Raw genomic sequence first — 16,410 nt, 5'->3', positions numbered from 1 at the left:
ACGAGGAAAAATAAAATAAAAAAAAGAGGCATAGCTTTCCGGCGTTTACCATTGAAAGGGACGAAGGAATGAAAACACTGGTTGACTCTTGTTTTTGTACAGTAATATCATATTGTATTATAACAAGGTAGCCAAGATAGAAGAGAAAATAGGAAGGCGTCGTAAGATCACATTAATATATAGCATGTATAGTACTCATTGGTTCATCAAAATAGCAGTGGAAATAATGATAGATGAGAACGATAGAATGAAGAGAAGACGTCACTTGAAAACTTGAACACTTTATTGTGCTTTCATACTACTACACAGAAGAACATAAGAGCATAAGAAATAAGGGAAGCTGCAAGAGGCGACCAGGCTTACACGTGGCAGTCCCTGTATGAAATATACCTACCTATTTCCACCTATCATCCCCATCCATAAACCCGTCTAATCTTCTCTTAAAGCTCCCTAGTATCCAAATTTTCACCACACTGCTAAGATATCCATAATAGAGTTTGAGGCAATAAATGAAGAATTGGAGCATTTCATCGAAGCGTAAGTTAAGTGAAGCAGTAGCCATGAGAGTGATGGTAGAAGACAGCAAGCGATACTGCACTGTGGCGACGAGAGAAAGAGACAGAGAGAGAGGAAGTGAAGACAAATAAAGGAGAGGAGTCGATGAAAGGAATCAAACTAAACACCCTGGCAAATAAAGACAGTAAATACGATCATAGATAAGAGGTGAACTACTTAGAAGGGTTAAAAAGGCTCCTGCTTAAATTTACCACCTCTCTCTCCTCCTCCTCCTCCTGCTACTCCGTCTGCCTCTCTGTATCTTTCCCACGGTGCTGAGGCCGGACAGGTGTGGAGGGAGTGTGCCTACCTGTCCTCCCCTGGAATTGGTGCTGGGGGAGAGGAATTCACTGGGGAAGAGGAGGAGGAAGAGGAGGAGGAGGAGGAGGAGGAGGAGGAGGAGGGAGAAGAGGATTGATATTGCTGGTGTTGTTACTTTTGATGTTTCTGCTTACTACTACTACTACTACTACTACTACTACTACTACTACTACTACTACTACTACTACTACTACTACTACTACTACCATCACCACCTCCACCACCACCACCATCATCATCATCACTAAAATCGTATGAAACACAATCAAAACACATTCAAGACTTCAATAACCGCCATTAAAACAGGGAGGAGGAGGAGGAGGAGGAGGAGGAGGAGGAGGAGGAGGAGGAGGAGGAGGAGGAGGAGGAGGAGGAGGAATATATCACCTGGGTTCACCTGGCTCACCTGTGCTCCTCCTACCAGCTTCTCACCTCACCTTGCTAAGAAATACTGATAAACCTGACTTGTTTTTTCTCTCTCTCTCTCTCTCTCTCTCTCTCTCTCTCTCTCTCTCTCTCTCTCTCTCTCTCTCTCTCTCTCTCTCTCTCTCTCGTTCTTTACTTTCATATTACGTTTTTTTCTTTTTTTTTTCGTTTTTTCCCTTTTCATCATTACTTTCTCTCCTTTCTTCCTTCTTTTCTTCCTTTCCCTCTCTCTCTCTCTCTCTCTCTCTCTCTCTCTCTCTCTCTCTCTCTCTCTCTCTCTCTCTCTCTCTCTGCTACAACCGTGTAATTTGACCTCACTCTCCTCCTCCTCCCCCCTTCCTCCTCCTCCTCCTCCTCCTCCTCCTCCTCCTCCTCCTCCTCCTCCTCCTCCTCCTCCTCTTGGTTCTTCGTGGGACCAAAACTTGCGTGTTATTGTTGCATTGTTAGGTTCAGTTGGGTTCAATATGTGCGGTTTTATGAGCCTCCTCCTCCTCCTCCTCCTCCTCCTCCTCCTCCTCCTCCTCCTCCTCCTCCTTCTATTCGTCTTTCTCTTGTTACTCCTTCTGTTGCTTTTTCCTCTTCGTTTTCTTGTTTCGTCTTGTTTTTCTCTCTTTTTTTTCACGTTCTTGTTCTTGTTCTTCTTTGTTCACACTTCCTTACACACACACACACACACACACACACACACACACACACACACACACACACACACACACACACACACACACACACACACACGAGGCAAGGCTGTAAAGGATGGACTTGAAAGGAACATCAAAATCAGTCTTGCCTTCCCTGCCCTCTGGTGGCCGCTGCGAGGAGCCCTTAGTCACGCCGCCCCCCGCCTCGCACAGGTCTTCCATCCCTTGCTTGTTACTGCCTTGAAAAATGTGGGTGAAGGAGAGAGAGAGAGGGAGGAGGTGGTGGTGGTGGTGGTGGTGGTGGTGGTGAAGGTGTAGGAGTGGAAGATATAATTGTTGTTGTTGTTGTTGTTGTTGTTATTTTGGTTATGCGCTCTCCGATTGCATAAACATCAATAACAACAACAACAACAATCACCACCACCACCACTACTACGACCATCACTATCAAAACACCATCATTCAGACAGGTAACAATATACTCACCTTTTGGCCCTACACACACACACACACACACACACACACACACACACACACACACACACACACACACACACACACACACATTTGCATTCAATAGTCACATTCTAATCCCTTCAAGTGACTCATCTTACAATGCCCATGCCTCTCTCTCTCTCTCTCTCTCTCTCTCTCTCTCTCTCTCTCTCTCTCTCTCTCTCTCTCTCTCTCTCTCTCTCTCTCTCTCATCTATATTTTCTTTGTAAGGGACGGAAAATTAAAGGAAAATAACACAAATTTGATGTTACAATTTTTATTTCGTTTTTTTCTTTTGTGTTCCTCGCGAGGGGAGACTTTACACCGAGAGAGTTGAAGGGGAGACTGAGAGAAACTGTTGATTGGGGTGGTGATAATAAAACTCTTGACAGACTTTTGGTGATATGTTTGTGAATCGTCTTTTTTTTTGGGGGGGAGGTGGGGGCGAAAAAATGTTCACCTGTTTACTTGTGTGTTTGTTAATCTGTCAGTTATTCTCGCCCTTATTTTCTCCATCTGTCTGTTATGTCTTCTTCTGTCTTATTTTGTCAGTCAGTCATTCACTTTGTCTCTTTGTCTATCTGTCTTTCTCTTTCTCCGTTTGTCTATCTGTCTTTCATTAATTTTCTTTTATCTTTGTGTTTGTCCTTCTATGTCCGTCCGTCTGTCTGTCTGTCTGTCTGTCTGTCTGTCTGTCTATCTTTCACTGCGTCTGTCTGTCCATGTTCTGTCTGTATGTCTGGTTGTCTCATTGTCTGTTTGGCTATCTGTCTGTGTATATTTTTGCTTGTCAGCCAGTCAGCAAACCATTCAATTATGAACATTTTTTTATTCATTCATTCAGTCAGTCAGCAGGTCAGTTAATTAATTAATTCAGTCATTTGCTTATTCAGTCATTTAGTCAGTCGGTCAGCCAGTCAACAGGTCGTTCAGTCAGTCAGTTAGTCAGTCATTCAATTGCACATATACTCGTTCATTCATTCAGTCAATCAGTCGGTCAGTCAGTTAGTCAATCATTCAATCAGTCAATCGATCAATCAGTCAGTCATTAAATCGTCCATTCATTCATTTATTCATTCTGTCAGTCAGTCAATTAGCCAGTCTGCCTCTGTGTCAGTCAGTCAGTCTGTCTGTCTGTCACCTTTCCTGTTTGGTTTTGTTTACATATGTTTGTGGTAGTCTGTCTATCTGTTTTTATCTATCTTCTCGTTTACGTCTTTCCAGTCAGTCAGTCAGTCAGTCAGTCAGTCATTAAGTCAGTAATTATCTGTGTTTCTGTTTGCTGATCTGTCTGTCTGTCTGTCTAATTTTCTGTCTACCTGCCTATCTGTTTTTATGCCATTCTGTCTTTTCTTTCAATTACTCATTCAGCAAGTCAGCCAATGTTTGTCTTGTTTGCTTGTTTGACTGTCTTTGCTTCACTCTTTCCGTCAATCTGTCATTCTGTCTAAATTGTTCTATCTGTTTGTCTGTCTGTCTGTATGTGTGTGTTTTCATTTTACTGTCTTAATCTGTCTTTAATAAATCTTTCTGTCTACTTTTGTCTACTTCTCAGTCAGCTAGTATGTCTGTCTGTCTTTCTGTCTGCCTGTCTGTCTGTCTGTCTGTCTGTCTATCTTTCTGTCTCAGTCTATCTGTTTGTCTGCCCTTGTCTTTTTTTGGCACCTATTTTCTTTGTCTTTTTTCTCTTTTCTTTTTTTTTTCCTTTTTCTTTTTTCCTGTCTTTAATATTAGTCTTGATTTTCTTTGTTTGTCTGTCTGTTTGCCTGCCTGTCTATTTCCCCGTCCTTTGTCTTAATTGTTTGTCTAATTGCCTTTATTTTGGTATACAGTCTGCCTTTCTTCTATCTGTCTCTCCGTCTATTTGTCTGCCTGTCAGTTTGTCTGTTATTTCGTTATATCTCTATATTTTCTTTCCACTTCTGTCTCTCAATGACTCTCTTCACGTTTTCTGTTAGTTTAAGTCTGTCCATCTGTCTGTCTGTCTGTCTGTCTGTCTGTTAATTTGTTTCTCTATCATCTTTCGTTTCTCAAGCTTCTGTCTTTCTGTGTGTCTATCTGTGTGTCTGTCTGTCTATCTGTTGTCTTTCTTTTCTCTTCTGTATGTCTGTTTGTTCATCTGTCTGTCTGTCTGTCTATCTGTCTTTATATGTCTGTTTGTTCATCTGTCTGTCTGTCTATCTTTCTGTTTATCTGTCTATCTGTCTGTCTGTCATTTTGGTATATCTTTCTCTTTGCTTTGTCTCTTAATGCCTGTCTTAAAATGTTCTCGCTTTGAGTCTGTCTGTACATCTGTCTGTTTGTCTGTCTCTCTCGTCTCTCGCGCTTCTGTCCATCTCACGTCTAACTAAAATAACGAAAAAAAAAAAAAAAAGATCAACAACATTAATAAGTGCAAACAACAACAGCAATAATGAATCACTGTCTTATTTTACATTCGTCAGATTGAATTTTTATTTTACTTTTCATCCTTTTTCATATTTTTTTTTTTCATTATACATTTTTTTTTCTTCACTATCACAGAAAGCTTTCGTATCATTCACCCATTCATCGTAAGTAAAGTGCAGGTGGGATTGTTGTCCAGAAACGCTCGCACACACACACACACACACACACACACTCTCTCTCTCTCTCTCTCTCTCTCTCTCTCTCTCTCTCTCTCTCTCTCTCTCATAAAAACAGTCAAATTAGTCGTTCTGTAGATCACTAAGGTCGTTAAAGGATCAAATCAAGGTGAACATCAATGTGGTCGTTATGTGTACGTGTTATAAGACCGATAAGTGCTCCTGAAAGTCGTAGCGCTCCTTGTCATGTTCTGCAGGTCGTTAAGTCGTCACTCAATTCCTTTTGTGGTCATTCTGGGCTGCCATGGATTTGCAAGTCGTGTTTGAGTGTCACTGAGTCTGCCGTATTGAAGTTGTCATTACCTAGAAGTCGTGTGAGTCGTTATTCAGTTAGGTAGTTAATAAGTTGTATCGCGGTGGTTTTTCAGCTTGCTAAGTTTACTAAGTCAAAAAGGTATCGTTTGTTAAGTGGTTGGTTAGTTAAGTGGTTAGTCAGTTCGTAAGGAGGTATCAAGATGGTGGTTGTCGTTTTGCGGTTTTCTAAGTTACGTGTTGGTCAAAAGTGGCACCTTAGAAGTTACGAATTAAGAAGTTAAATTCATTACTATTTCCTAACTGAGTTTTGGGTCAGTCGAGATGAATCACATAAAAAGTCTTGAGTTTGAGTGATATAACTTTTTTTTTCAGGTTCAGTTCAGTTTATCTTAGTTACGTGTGTCAGTGTTAGTCAAAGTAATCTAGAAAACTGTGGAGGTGTGCTGCAAGGTGGTGGGAGGTCATGGAGGATCATTACAGTGTCAGTAACGTAATGGTGTAATGCGAGGTATGAGGAAGGTCACTGTAGTCGTCATTGTAATCGTAGGAAGCGTTACCTGTTCGTCCATACCTGTAATTCTTCTGGCAGTAGAGTCTTGTGGAGTCGTCCAACCTTAAGTCTTTATTCTAAGTTAATATAGTCAGTTTACGTCTTGATATTATAAGAATTGTATATTTTTCATCCCCAGTCTCCGTTAAGTCATCACATACATAACAGAGAAGGTAATGTGGGGTTCCTCTAGGTTACATTCAGGTTCCGTCACGTCAGGTTAGGTCAGATTAGGTCAATTAATGCTTTAGGTTAGGTTGTATTTCAGGTCAGGTCAGCTTATGATGTGTGTTAGGTTAGGTTAGGGTAAATTTCAGGTCAGTTTAGGTCAAATTGCGATAGGTATTAGGTTAGGATTGGTTTAAGTTTTAGATAACGTTGGGAAAGAATATTTTAAGCCTATATTAGATTACTTTCAGAATAGATAATATTAAGAAGGAAATTGATAGTGAGTATGTTTAATTAAAAGAACATGTTTCCTTGCTAATTATCTACCTGTCCTCAAACTGTTACGTTCTCAATTAAGTTTTCCTACCTGTTGTCCTTCGTCTCTCAAGCTCTAAGTTCCCAGTTTCCCTAAGTTAGCTATTTTTTTCCACTGCGTTCAATTTAACTCTTTTCAGTCAAGTTTAAGTGAAGTTTCAATAGCGTCAGTCAAAATTCAGTCAAGTATTAGTTAATTTTCGAATATGTTTAAGTAGTCTTTAAGTTTCAGCCAAGTTTCAGTTAAGCTTCAGTTTTCATTTACGTTCGGTTGTTTCAGTCAAGTTACAAAGATTCAGTCAAAGTTTCCGTAAATTTTCGGTCAAGTGTCAGTATAGCCTTTGTCAAGTCTCAGTTTAGTTTCAGTCACGTGTCAGTCAAGTTTCAGTAAAGTTCAAGTACAGTTTTTCTCAAGTTTCACCCAAATTTCAGTCAAGTTTCAGTTAAGCTTCAATCAAATTCAGTCAGGCTTCGGTCAAGTGTCAATCCAGTTTCACCTTTTAGTCAAGATTTAAAGATTTAGTCAACTTTTTTTTTTTTTTTTTATCAGGTTAAGTTATGACGTGATCTGTACTCCACAAGAAAAAGAATGAGTTAGAACCACCATCTTTCAAAAAAAAAAAAAAACTTAGATTCGAGAACTTATTCAAGTCATTTTAGTATACAGTAGTAGTACTAGTAGTAGTAGTAGTAACAATAGTATAAGTCTTAGTAAATGAACTCCTGTTAATTATTTTGGCACAAGTTAACTGTTTGCTTTCCTTTCCTAGCGTGAATAACTCATAAGACGCATAGTTAGTTCTGAATTCAACCTTCAGTATTTATCCCTTCTCTTTCAACTCTCAGTAGTAGTAGTAGTAGTAGTAGTAGTAGTAGTAGTCTTTAATAGTCGATATATGTGAGCTTAAAGTTGATATTATCGTCTACTGCATGTCAAATTCAGTCAGGTAGCAGTAGTACTAGTAGTAGTAGTAGTAGTAGTAGTAGTAGTAGTTATAGTCATAGTTTATTTGTTCGTAGGTCAGTTAAGTGTCAGTTTAATTCTCCTTTCAGCAGTTAGTTGGGAGCTGTTCAGTTTGTTTGTCAGTCAGTAATCAGTTTAGCTTGTCGTCAGTTTAGTTTACTCGTCGGCAGTTCACGTGGATTTTGATGTCAGTAGTTCAGTTAATTTGTCAGTGGCTCACTTTATTTGTCAGCTATTCAGTTCAGTTGTCAGTCATTCAGTAAAGTTCTCAGCATTTGGTCCAGTTTAATCAGGAGTTTGACTATCAGTTCTCCTTGTCAGAAATTCAGTTTAGTTCAGTTTAATTAAGTTAATTAGTTACCCCTTTACTAGTCAGCAGTTTAGCCTTACTCAGTTATAGTCAGCAATTTGTTTTTTTAGCAGTTCAGTCAGGTAGTAATCAGTAGTTTAGCTCAGTCATCAGTTAAGTTGTTCACAGTTCAGTTGGGCGTTCATTAAAGTTGTCATTAGTTTAGCACTTTAAGTCATCAGCAGCTCAGTCTAGTTGTGTATAGTTTAATCAAGTTGTCATGAGTTCAATTGAGTTGTTAAAAGTGATCAGTTCAGTTTAGCTATCTAGAATTAATGTCAGTTCACTCTAGTTGTCAGGAACTCAGTAAAGTTGTCATTAGTTTAGTAAAAAAATGTCATTAGCTCAGTTAAAATGTCAGTAATTCATTCACATATCAGTATTTCACAGTCCACTTGCTATTTTTTCAGTCGAATTCTCCATGATTCAGTAAACCCGTCATTAATTCGATTTTTTGCAGTTATTTCAATTATCAGTATTCAGTTCAGGTGTCAGTAAGTCCATTCAGATGTCAGCTAATTAAATTTTCAGCAGTTCAGTTCATTTGTCAGCTGTTCAGTTTAGTTCTCGGTAATTGAAGTAAGGTTGTCAGTTTGTCAGTTTATCAGTTGCTATGCTTGCCAGAAATTCAGTGATGTCAGGGTCAGGTCACTTGTCAGCAGTAGTTAATTTGTTTAGAAAATTTAGTCATTGTCAAAGGCTCAGTAAAGTTGTCAGGAATTCAGTTTAGTTATCAGCAGTTTAGTAAAGTTAATTTAGTAAAGTTAATGTCAGCAAGTCAGTTTATTTAATGTAGATTCAGTTCCCATCTAGTCATCAGCAGCTCTTTTTTTTGGTAGGTTAGTTTTGCCAGTAATATTCAGTTCACTAGCTCTCAGAAGTTCAGTTTTTTCTTAGTTCAATAAGTGTCAGCCATTCAGTTAGTCAATTCAGTTAAGTTCTGTTAATTTTTCAGTAATTCAGTTAAATTTTCAGTTCACTTTGGTTGCCAGCAGGTCATTAATTGTTTGTCAGCAGTCAGTTAAGCTCTCATCTGTTCTCTTGTCAGCTGTCCAATTAAGTTATCAGTAATACAATTTAGTTATCAGCTGTTCAGTTCAGTAGAGTCGTCAGAAACTTAGTTATTGCCAGCAGTCGAAAATCAGTTGTCAGTATTTTAGTTATCAGCAAATTCAGTTGTTGACAAGAGTTCATTTCAAAGTCAGTGGCTCAGTATCATTTGCATCTATGAAAGGTTTGAAATTTGTCAGTCAGTAAATGCCAAGGGTCAATTCAGTAGTTAGCAGTAGTTTATCAGCAGTTAGTCAGGTCATCAGTAAAGTTACCATTAGTTAAGATCATCCAGTCAACAGGTAACAAGTCAATAAAGTAAGTTTCAGTGGTTCAGTTAGATTGTCAATAGTTCAGTCAGCAGGAAGCAGTCAACACAGTGATATACTCAAGTTTCACTGGTTCAGTAGGTTAACAGTACAGTCAGTCAGCAGGAAGGAGTCAGTGCAGTGATATACTAAGTAGGTTTCAGTGGTTGAGTTAAGTAGTTAGTCAATCATCTCGTCAGGTTAATCAATTACTCATTATCTTCTTACCATTTTGAGTCAGAAGTGGAAAACCGGTGTAATTTCTCAGTAGAATTTATCAGCAGAGTCAGAAGAACGTCGTAAGTCAGTAGTTATCAGCAGCTTAGTCAGTAAAATGAGATCTGTAAGTCAGAGTCACCAGTTTGATTTTTTTTTTATCAGTTGTCAAGTCAGCAGTAAGGAGTATAAGTAGCGTATCCGTCAGCAGTGGTGTGCAGTAGGCGGCAGTGTTTGGCAGTGTGGTGTCAGCTGGTGTTAGCAGTGGAGGGAATGAAGCACTGTCTCACAAGTGGCTGATTATACCGAGCTATTAACCCTTTTTCTGCTACGGTCGTCCTTCTTTAATCTTCCTAGCACTGTAAAGACTGTTTGCAGGGAGACACATGAGAGAAAAGAGGCAAAGCAGAAGGTAATATTGTCTTTTAAGCTACAAAAAAAAAAAAAAAATTTCCGAGTGGCACAAAAATACAGTCTAAAAAGTTGTAGGCATTGAAGAAAATTTGTGTAGCAGTGAAAGAGTTAATATATGTATAAATTTCATTAGTCTTGTCAGTTTTAGTATGTATCACCTTATATTCGACCTTGGAACGGGAAGATTCAATGATATATGTACTGTCTCATGAACTGATGTCATATTGTACTAAGCTTTTAATATAGATCAAGTTATTAGTCTTTTCGGTTTCTGTTCGACCTAAGAACGTCAAAATTCACTGAAATATGTACAGTCTCTCAAAGCATTGGTGTCACATTGTGCTCACCTCACTATAAATCAGTTCATTAGTCTTGTCAAGGTCAGTAGTCTTGTCATTTTCTGTCAGCGTCAATTTCTGTTCGATTTAGGAACATGACAGTTGACTGAACGTTTTAATTTAACTGTTTGGGAAAATACTGGAGTTTATGAGCGTCTTAACCTGATTGATTGGGAAAAACTTAACTTTCTAAACGTTTTCATCTTGATTGCTGTGAAAATACTTCAAAATTCACTAAAATATGTTCAGTCTTTCAAAGCATTGGTGTCACATTGTTCTCACCTCACTCGAAATCAGTTCGTTATTGTTGTCAATTCCTGTCAAGCTCAGTAGTCTTGTTATCTTCATTCAGTGTCATTTTCTATCGATTTAAGAACATGACATTTCAGTGAACGTCTTAACTTGACTGTTTGGGAAAATACTGGAGTTTCTGAACGTCTTAACCTGATTGATTGGGAAAAAACTTAACTTTCTGAACGTTTTCATCTTGATTGCTGTGAAAATTCTTGACTTCTTGAACGTCTTAAGATGATTGCTTGGGGAAAACGTAACTTTTAACGTTTTAACTTGACTGCTTGGAAAAAAAAAAACTTTCTGAACGTTTAACTTGTCTTAGAAAAAAAAAAAATGTCTTGAAGTTATGCTAAATAAGTCTTAAGATCTTCCTCTTGTGCTATTGATAGCTAGAATAACTACATCTTAAGGTAAATGTGCAGCAATAATAGCGGGTTTCATATTACAAACCAGTACTATTTTTATTAGTATTTCTCGTGTTAAAAGTTTCAATAAATGCCAGAACTTCAATAACTAAACTTAACCAAGAATTCGTAACTCGCTAACCATAAATGCACACACTTTTTAACCTAATTTCCCTAAGTGGTCATAATTTATCTACTGTGGTGTTTTTTTTTTTTTTTTTTGTATTGTGTCGTCGTCCATTGAGTCGTTGTGGTCGTCGCCGCGCCCCTCGCTGCGTCGTCAGGTCGTGGGAGGGAGGGAGGCAAGGTCAGGAGGAAGGAGGGACGGTCGTGGGTTAGGAAGAAGTCAGTCAGTTGACACATGAGTTTATTGCCACGAGGGAAGGGGTACAGTCCGTCGCTGCTTGGTAGGGGAAGGGGGAGGAGGGGGGAGTCCAGGCCTGCTGACTCCCCCCTCCCTCACCCCATCACCCCATCACCACGCATCACCGTCACCACCACCAGTGTTACATCACAAGGCACCTGAAGCCAGCAGGGCATGTGAGGCAGGTGTTGCAGGTGTAATTAGCACCTAGGGGGTCATGGTGGTGGTGGCGATGGTGGGGGTAGTCAAGGGTCGTTAGCAGCTGGTCCAGTTGTCGTCTGCCTTTGAGTCGTGGCTTTGTAGATATACATGCCTTTAAACATCATATATATTTATCTTTTTTTTTTTTTTTTTTTTTGTTCCTGTTTTGACCCGCCAGCGGGAATGATTATGCTCAAACTTAACAAATAACAAATAAATAAATAATGAAAACGTGTGTCTGTCTATCTGTTTGTGTGTGTGTGTGTGTGTGTGTGTGTGTGTGTGTGTGTGTGTGTGTGTGTGTTGCTACAGGTGTGTGGGAGTCCAGGGGAGTGAGTCAGGTACTGGGGTGGGGTAGGGGGTGTGTGTGTGGGGGGGGCAGCAACATTGTAAGGTGAGGGGGGGGAAGGAGGGACAAGGGTGCCACTATTCACCCAGAGACTGAATCTTTCACTCGCCTCAAACTAACATTAATGAAAACACGTCTGGTAATAATTTGAAAACTGAGCGTTCGAAAAAAAACAAAATCCAGAGAGAAATATGAAAACAAAACTCACAAATTCAGAACTGAAGCAACTTATGATCCGGTATTTCAATAAACAATTCTTTTTATTACGTCTGAATATGCAAAAAGTCTCGCTTCTTTACGGAGTTTTCAGGTGTTGGCAAAGAACGTGAAAAATTTTAAGATGCCACGAACGTAAATTACACTTTTCCTTTCATAATCTTTAAACATTCACAAAACTTTCTAATTCCAAGGTATTTCAAGTCAGAGGAACGTGAAAAAAACTCAATTTAAAACATGAAAGGACTTTTTTCTTTTCATTCCGTTTGAACGAACCAAGTAATTTCCCTTTCACTACTTTGCAACATTAAAATTTCTTAGTTTCACGACGAGACGAGTGAAAGAAAACCAACCTCGGGAAAAGACAAAAAAAAAAAAAAAAAAGGAAACAGCAGCACATTTTTTGGTATCACAACACAAGGTGACACTGGATAGACGATCTTAAATCTCAAGTTTCCAGCCTACCAACCCCGCCGTGGCCATCAGCTGACCCTCGACCCCCTAAAGTCAGCACAAGTCACGCCAGGTCAGCCTCAGGTCATCTTGCAGGGTCGAGAGTCAGTGGAAAGGGACACGGGCAAGGCTCTAGATGGCATGGAGGTAGGGACTGGTGGGAGATGGTATAGGAGTGGTCAGGTCAGGCTGGGGAGGGGCAGGGGGGGATTAGAAGTAGTTTATAAATACTAACCTATGTATTTCTTTACGTCTACGGGATTATATCGTTGGAAGGAGGCTATACGTGTCTACTTAAATACATCCTTGATATACAGATACCACTAGTGTAAATATGATTGATTAATACTCGTAAACAGAACTGCCCTGTAAGTACTTTGCATGTAAGTCAAATTTTTTTTTTTTTTAATCTCACTCTTATCTCTCATACACAACCATTCACTTCATTCTCTCTCTTGCTCACTCCTATTGACGTCCTCCATCACCTCAATGCCTCTAATCTTAACATAAACAGTCCCTAGAGACGCCCAGGCAAAGCGTCAAAGCGAATGAAGGAGAATAAATAACATAATGCTACGTAACATGAAGAACGTCCGTGCGTCAGTCTGTTCCGTCAGCAGTGTTAGGGTTCTGAGGGTGCGTGGGGCGGCGAGAGCACCCCGGCTGTGTCTCCTTCAGTCCCTGGGTCCTTTGAGTCAGTCAGTGCGGAGGACACAGCCGGGGAGACACGCCGCCGCAGCATATTGGCGAGGGCTCCGATAAATCACTAGAGCGCTCACAACTGTCCGGAAAATTTTCTATGGTACACTAAAATGGCGGTGAGGCGTTGCGATGCTCTTAAAAGACGCTTATAACGCCTTTGAACGCCTTTGGATACACTTGTATAGAGTTAGAACGCCTTCTGACCACGCCCAAATGCTCTCATGAAGTCTAGAAGCAGTTAGACCACCTAAAAAGAATTACATACTACGTTTAAATATCACTATCTGCCGGGGACGCCCAAAGAATACCTGTCAGAGCAAATCGGGTGCCCTCACAACACTGGGAGAACCTGGGAGGCGCCTTAGACCTGGTTACACTCGCTGAAAACCATCTTGCAGTTCTCCCCCACGCGGCCCCTCCTGCCGGCGTCGTTGAAGATCTCGAAGGGAGTGTAGGTGCCGCGCTCCAGCAGGTAGCTCATGCCGTACCTGCAGGTGTGGAAACGTGTCAGATGTGGACTGGGAGTTGTTGACAGGTGAGGTGTGAAATAGATGTGATTGCGACAGGTATGTCATTTGGACAGGTGTGTCATTTGGGCAGGTGATATATGGACAGGTGTGGGATATTGACAAGTGGGTTAAACAGGTGTGTTCATTAACTGGGTTCTCAAGAGTATGGCTTCTGCAAATAATGTGATCTTAGAAATTTTGTTAATCTCCCTTAAAAAAAAAAAACACACTTGAAAACTCATGAAACTTTTGGGGCCTTTTGAAAGTAGTGAAGGTGGGATGCAGGAGTAGTTGAGAGTAAAGGGCCCCTCTCTGTCTCTGTCTCTACTGTCTTATCACCTTCAAATACTCGGTCCATTAAGCCACTCACGTTGCAACCTGGCAGAACAGGTAGCCGGTGTCTCCAGTGCCGTGGACGCAGTCAGAGTTGGCCTCACAAAGGTATTTCTGTATGCAAATGTCGTCCTCAGTCTCGTATGTTTTGATGTAAGTCTGCACGAAGAGAAAAAAAAATAGAACATAGAAAAAATAGGAGAAAAATAGAAATGAGTATTAATAATGACCGTGAACTTAATCCTTCGAGGCTAACCGATAAAATTGTTAACTTTTTTTCGTTTTTTATTACTTTTCTCGTGATCTTTAACAGGGCGTTATGAGAGAGAACAGACGAACAACTGACCTTCGTAAAGAAACAGAAAACGAAGTTAAACAGTGACCATAAACTCAACCTTTTGAAAATGACCAATAAATTTGATCAATTCTGTGATTTTCATTATAATACCTCGTCACCTTATGTAATTAAACAGAAAATGCACCTTTTTTATTCTTTATCTCGTGACCTTGACTTTAATCTTAAGAGACTAGACAGACAAGACTGGCCTTCCTTTGAGACTAAACAGACCAAAACTGACCTTTTCAGACTAATCATACCAAAAATGACCTTCATTTGAATCTAAACAGAAAAAAATTACCTTCCTTTGACTTTAAACGGACCAGAACTGACCTTCCCTTGAATCTTCCTCTATTCATGACCTTGACTGACCTTGAGCATGGTGGTGGCAGCGACTCCAGCATCTGCAAGTGGGTCAGAGGTACCAATGCTGCGAGCGTCGAAGGACCTCTGGGAGAAGCTGGTGCGGAGGGCGTCTAGGAGGGTGACCACGAGACCGAACAGCTGGAGAAAGGAAGATGCCAGTTTTAGCAGTGATAGGAGTGGGCAGGGATGGAGAGAGAGTGTTCTGAGAGGAGACCAGTGTTAGAAGTTGGCAGTGATGGTGAAGAGAATGTTTTTCAAAGGATGAGACTCGTGTTAGCAGTGTTAGAAGTGGGCAGGGGTGGAGAAAACTGTGTTACGAGTGTTAGAAGTGGCCAGGGATGGGGAAGAGAGATTGTTTTCAAAGGAGACTCGTGTTAGCAGTGTAAGAAGTGGACAGGGATGAGGAATAGAGTTTTGGGAGAGCAGTGTTTTGGATATCAGTAAATGTTTGGAACTTGAAAGACCTTTTCAGTTATTCTAGTGATACATTGACGCGGTTTCCTAACATCAATTAGAAAACACACACACGAGAAACCGTCTAAATCTTAAGTGGTCTTTGAAAACAGTTTAGAAAGACAGCGTGCCATAATCAATTTTGCGATCGTTTAACAATGATTTTATAACGTCAATTTGAAAAAAAAAGAAAACGATAAACTAATCATAAATGGGCTTAGAAAAGTCTTGTGCGTTGCAGAATAGAGGTCTGGAACTGAAAGAAAATGGAGATGATGGAGGACTAAGGTAGACAGTAGCGCCCTTTCCTCTCACCTCAGATGCCTGCTTAGCCATCACGCCAACCTCGTCGGGGTTGTTAGAGCCGGTCAGGTAGGAGATCAGGGCCGTCAGGATGCCCTGTGAAGGATATTTATTCATTCATTCATCCATCCATACACCGTTGTAAATAGAAATACAAAGAAATGAAAGCGAAAACAATATGTTCAAAATTCGTTATACTTTTAAGCTACGTAATCTCTCTCTCTCTCTCTCTCTCTCTCTCTCTCTCTCTCTCTCTCTCTCTCTCTCTCTCTCTCTCTCTCTCTCTCTCACCTCGACGGGAGAGCCGGAGTCCATCTTGTCGATAGCTGCGTTGTCTCCCCCGCCGAGCACGTTGAGGAGCAGCTGAACTCCGAGGGACACCAGCTTGGACCATGAGAATTCTCCGGTCTGTCAGGAGGAGGAGGAGGAAAAGGTGCTTACATTACGTATTTGTATTCGATTTCGTTGTTGTTGTTATTGTTGTTGTGTGAAATCAGATCAGTCAGTCAGTTAATTTGTTATGAAGTTTGTCCTTTTTTTTTTTTAATGGTCACGTGTGATTGGGTTGCGGAACAGTTAATAAGTCAGTTAATCAGTCAGTCAGTCAGCCAGTTAGTCAACCAGTCAACCAGTCAGTCAGTCAGTCAACCAGTCATTTAGTCAGCCAAGTAGTAAGTCTGTCAGTCAACTAGTCAACGAGTCAGCCAACCAGTCAGTCAATCAGTCAGTCAGTGAGGGCGGACACTCACGGTGAGCTGGGTGATGTAGTCCATCTTGTCCGAGGCGCCGTTGGGTCCTGAGATGGGGCCGCCGAACAGCACCTTCATTACCATGTTGAAAACGTTGCCCCATTGGAAGCCTCCGTCAGCAGCAACGCCCTGAGGTGACGAGACGGTGGCGTGCTCAGTGATGGTACACCTAACTTAACCCTCTGACTGCCAACCTAACCTAACCTAACCTAACCAACCTAACCTAACCTAACCTAACCTAACCTAACCTAACATAATCTAAACTAACCTAACCTAACATAACCCTACCTAACCTAACTAAACCTAACCTGTACATCTTTCCTCAGTTGCTATTCACTCTGAGACATCTTCACTTGTTCTGCAGTCACCTCTAATCATTAAACTGGGT

General features: G+C 40.6%; 1 protein-coding gene across 1 annotated transcript in view; it reads right to left on the bottom strand.

Moving 5' to 3' along the window:
- Positions 1-2,699: 2,699 nt before the first annotated feature.
- LOC135091800 (uncharacterized) overlaps positions 2,700-16,410 on the bottom strand; it is a 31,339-nt gene continuing 17,628 nt past the window's right edge. Inside the window, exons 3-8 of the mRNA XM_063989771.1 lie at positions 16,023-16,151; positions 15,565-15,681; positions 15,286-15,369; positions 14,524-14,655; positions 13,852-13,973; positions 2,700-13,460 (exon numbers count right to left, since the gene is read on the bottom strand). Coding sequence (XP_063845841.1) covers positions 13,334-13,460; positions 13,852-13,973; positions 14,524-14,655; positions 15,286-15,369; positions 15,565-15,681; positions 16,023-16,151 — 711 coding nt within the window. The 3' untranslated portion in view covers positions 2,700-13,333. The remainder of the gene's footprint in view (positions 13,461-13,851; positions 13,974-14,523; positions 14,656-15,285; positions 15,370-15,564; positions 15,682-16,022; positions 16,152-16,410) is intronic.

Source organism: Scylla paramamosain, chromosome 38 (assembly GCF_035594125.1).
Source record: "Scylla paramamosain isolate STU-SP2022 chromosome 38, ASM3559412v1, whole genome shotgun sequence".
In the NCBI taxonomy this organism is placed as follows: Eukaryota; Metazoa; Arthropoda; class Malacostraca; order Decapoda; family Portunidae; genus Scylla; species Scylla paramamosain.
This window is presented reverse-complemented; position numbering and strand designations above follow the sequence as displayed.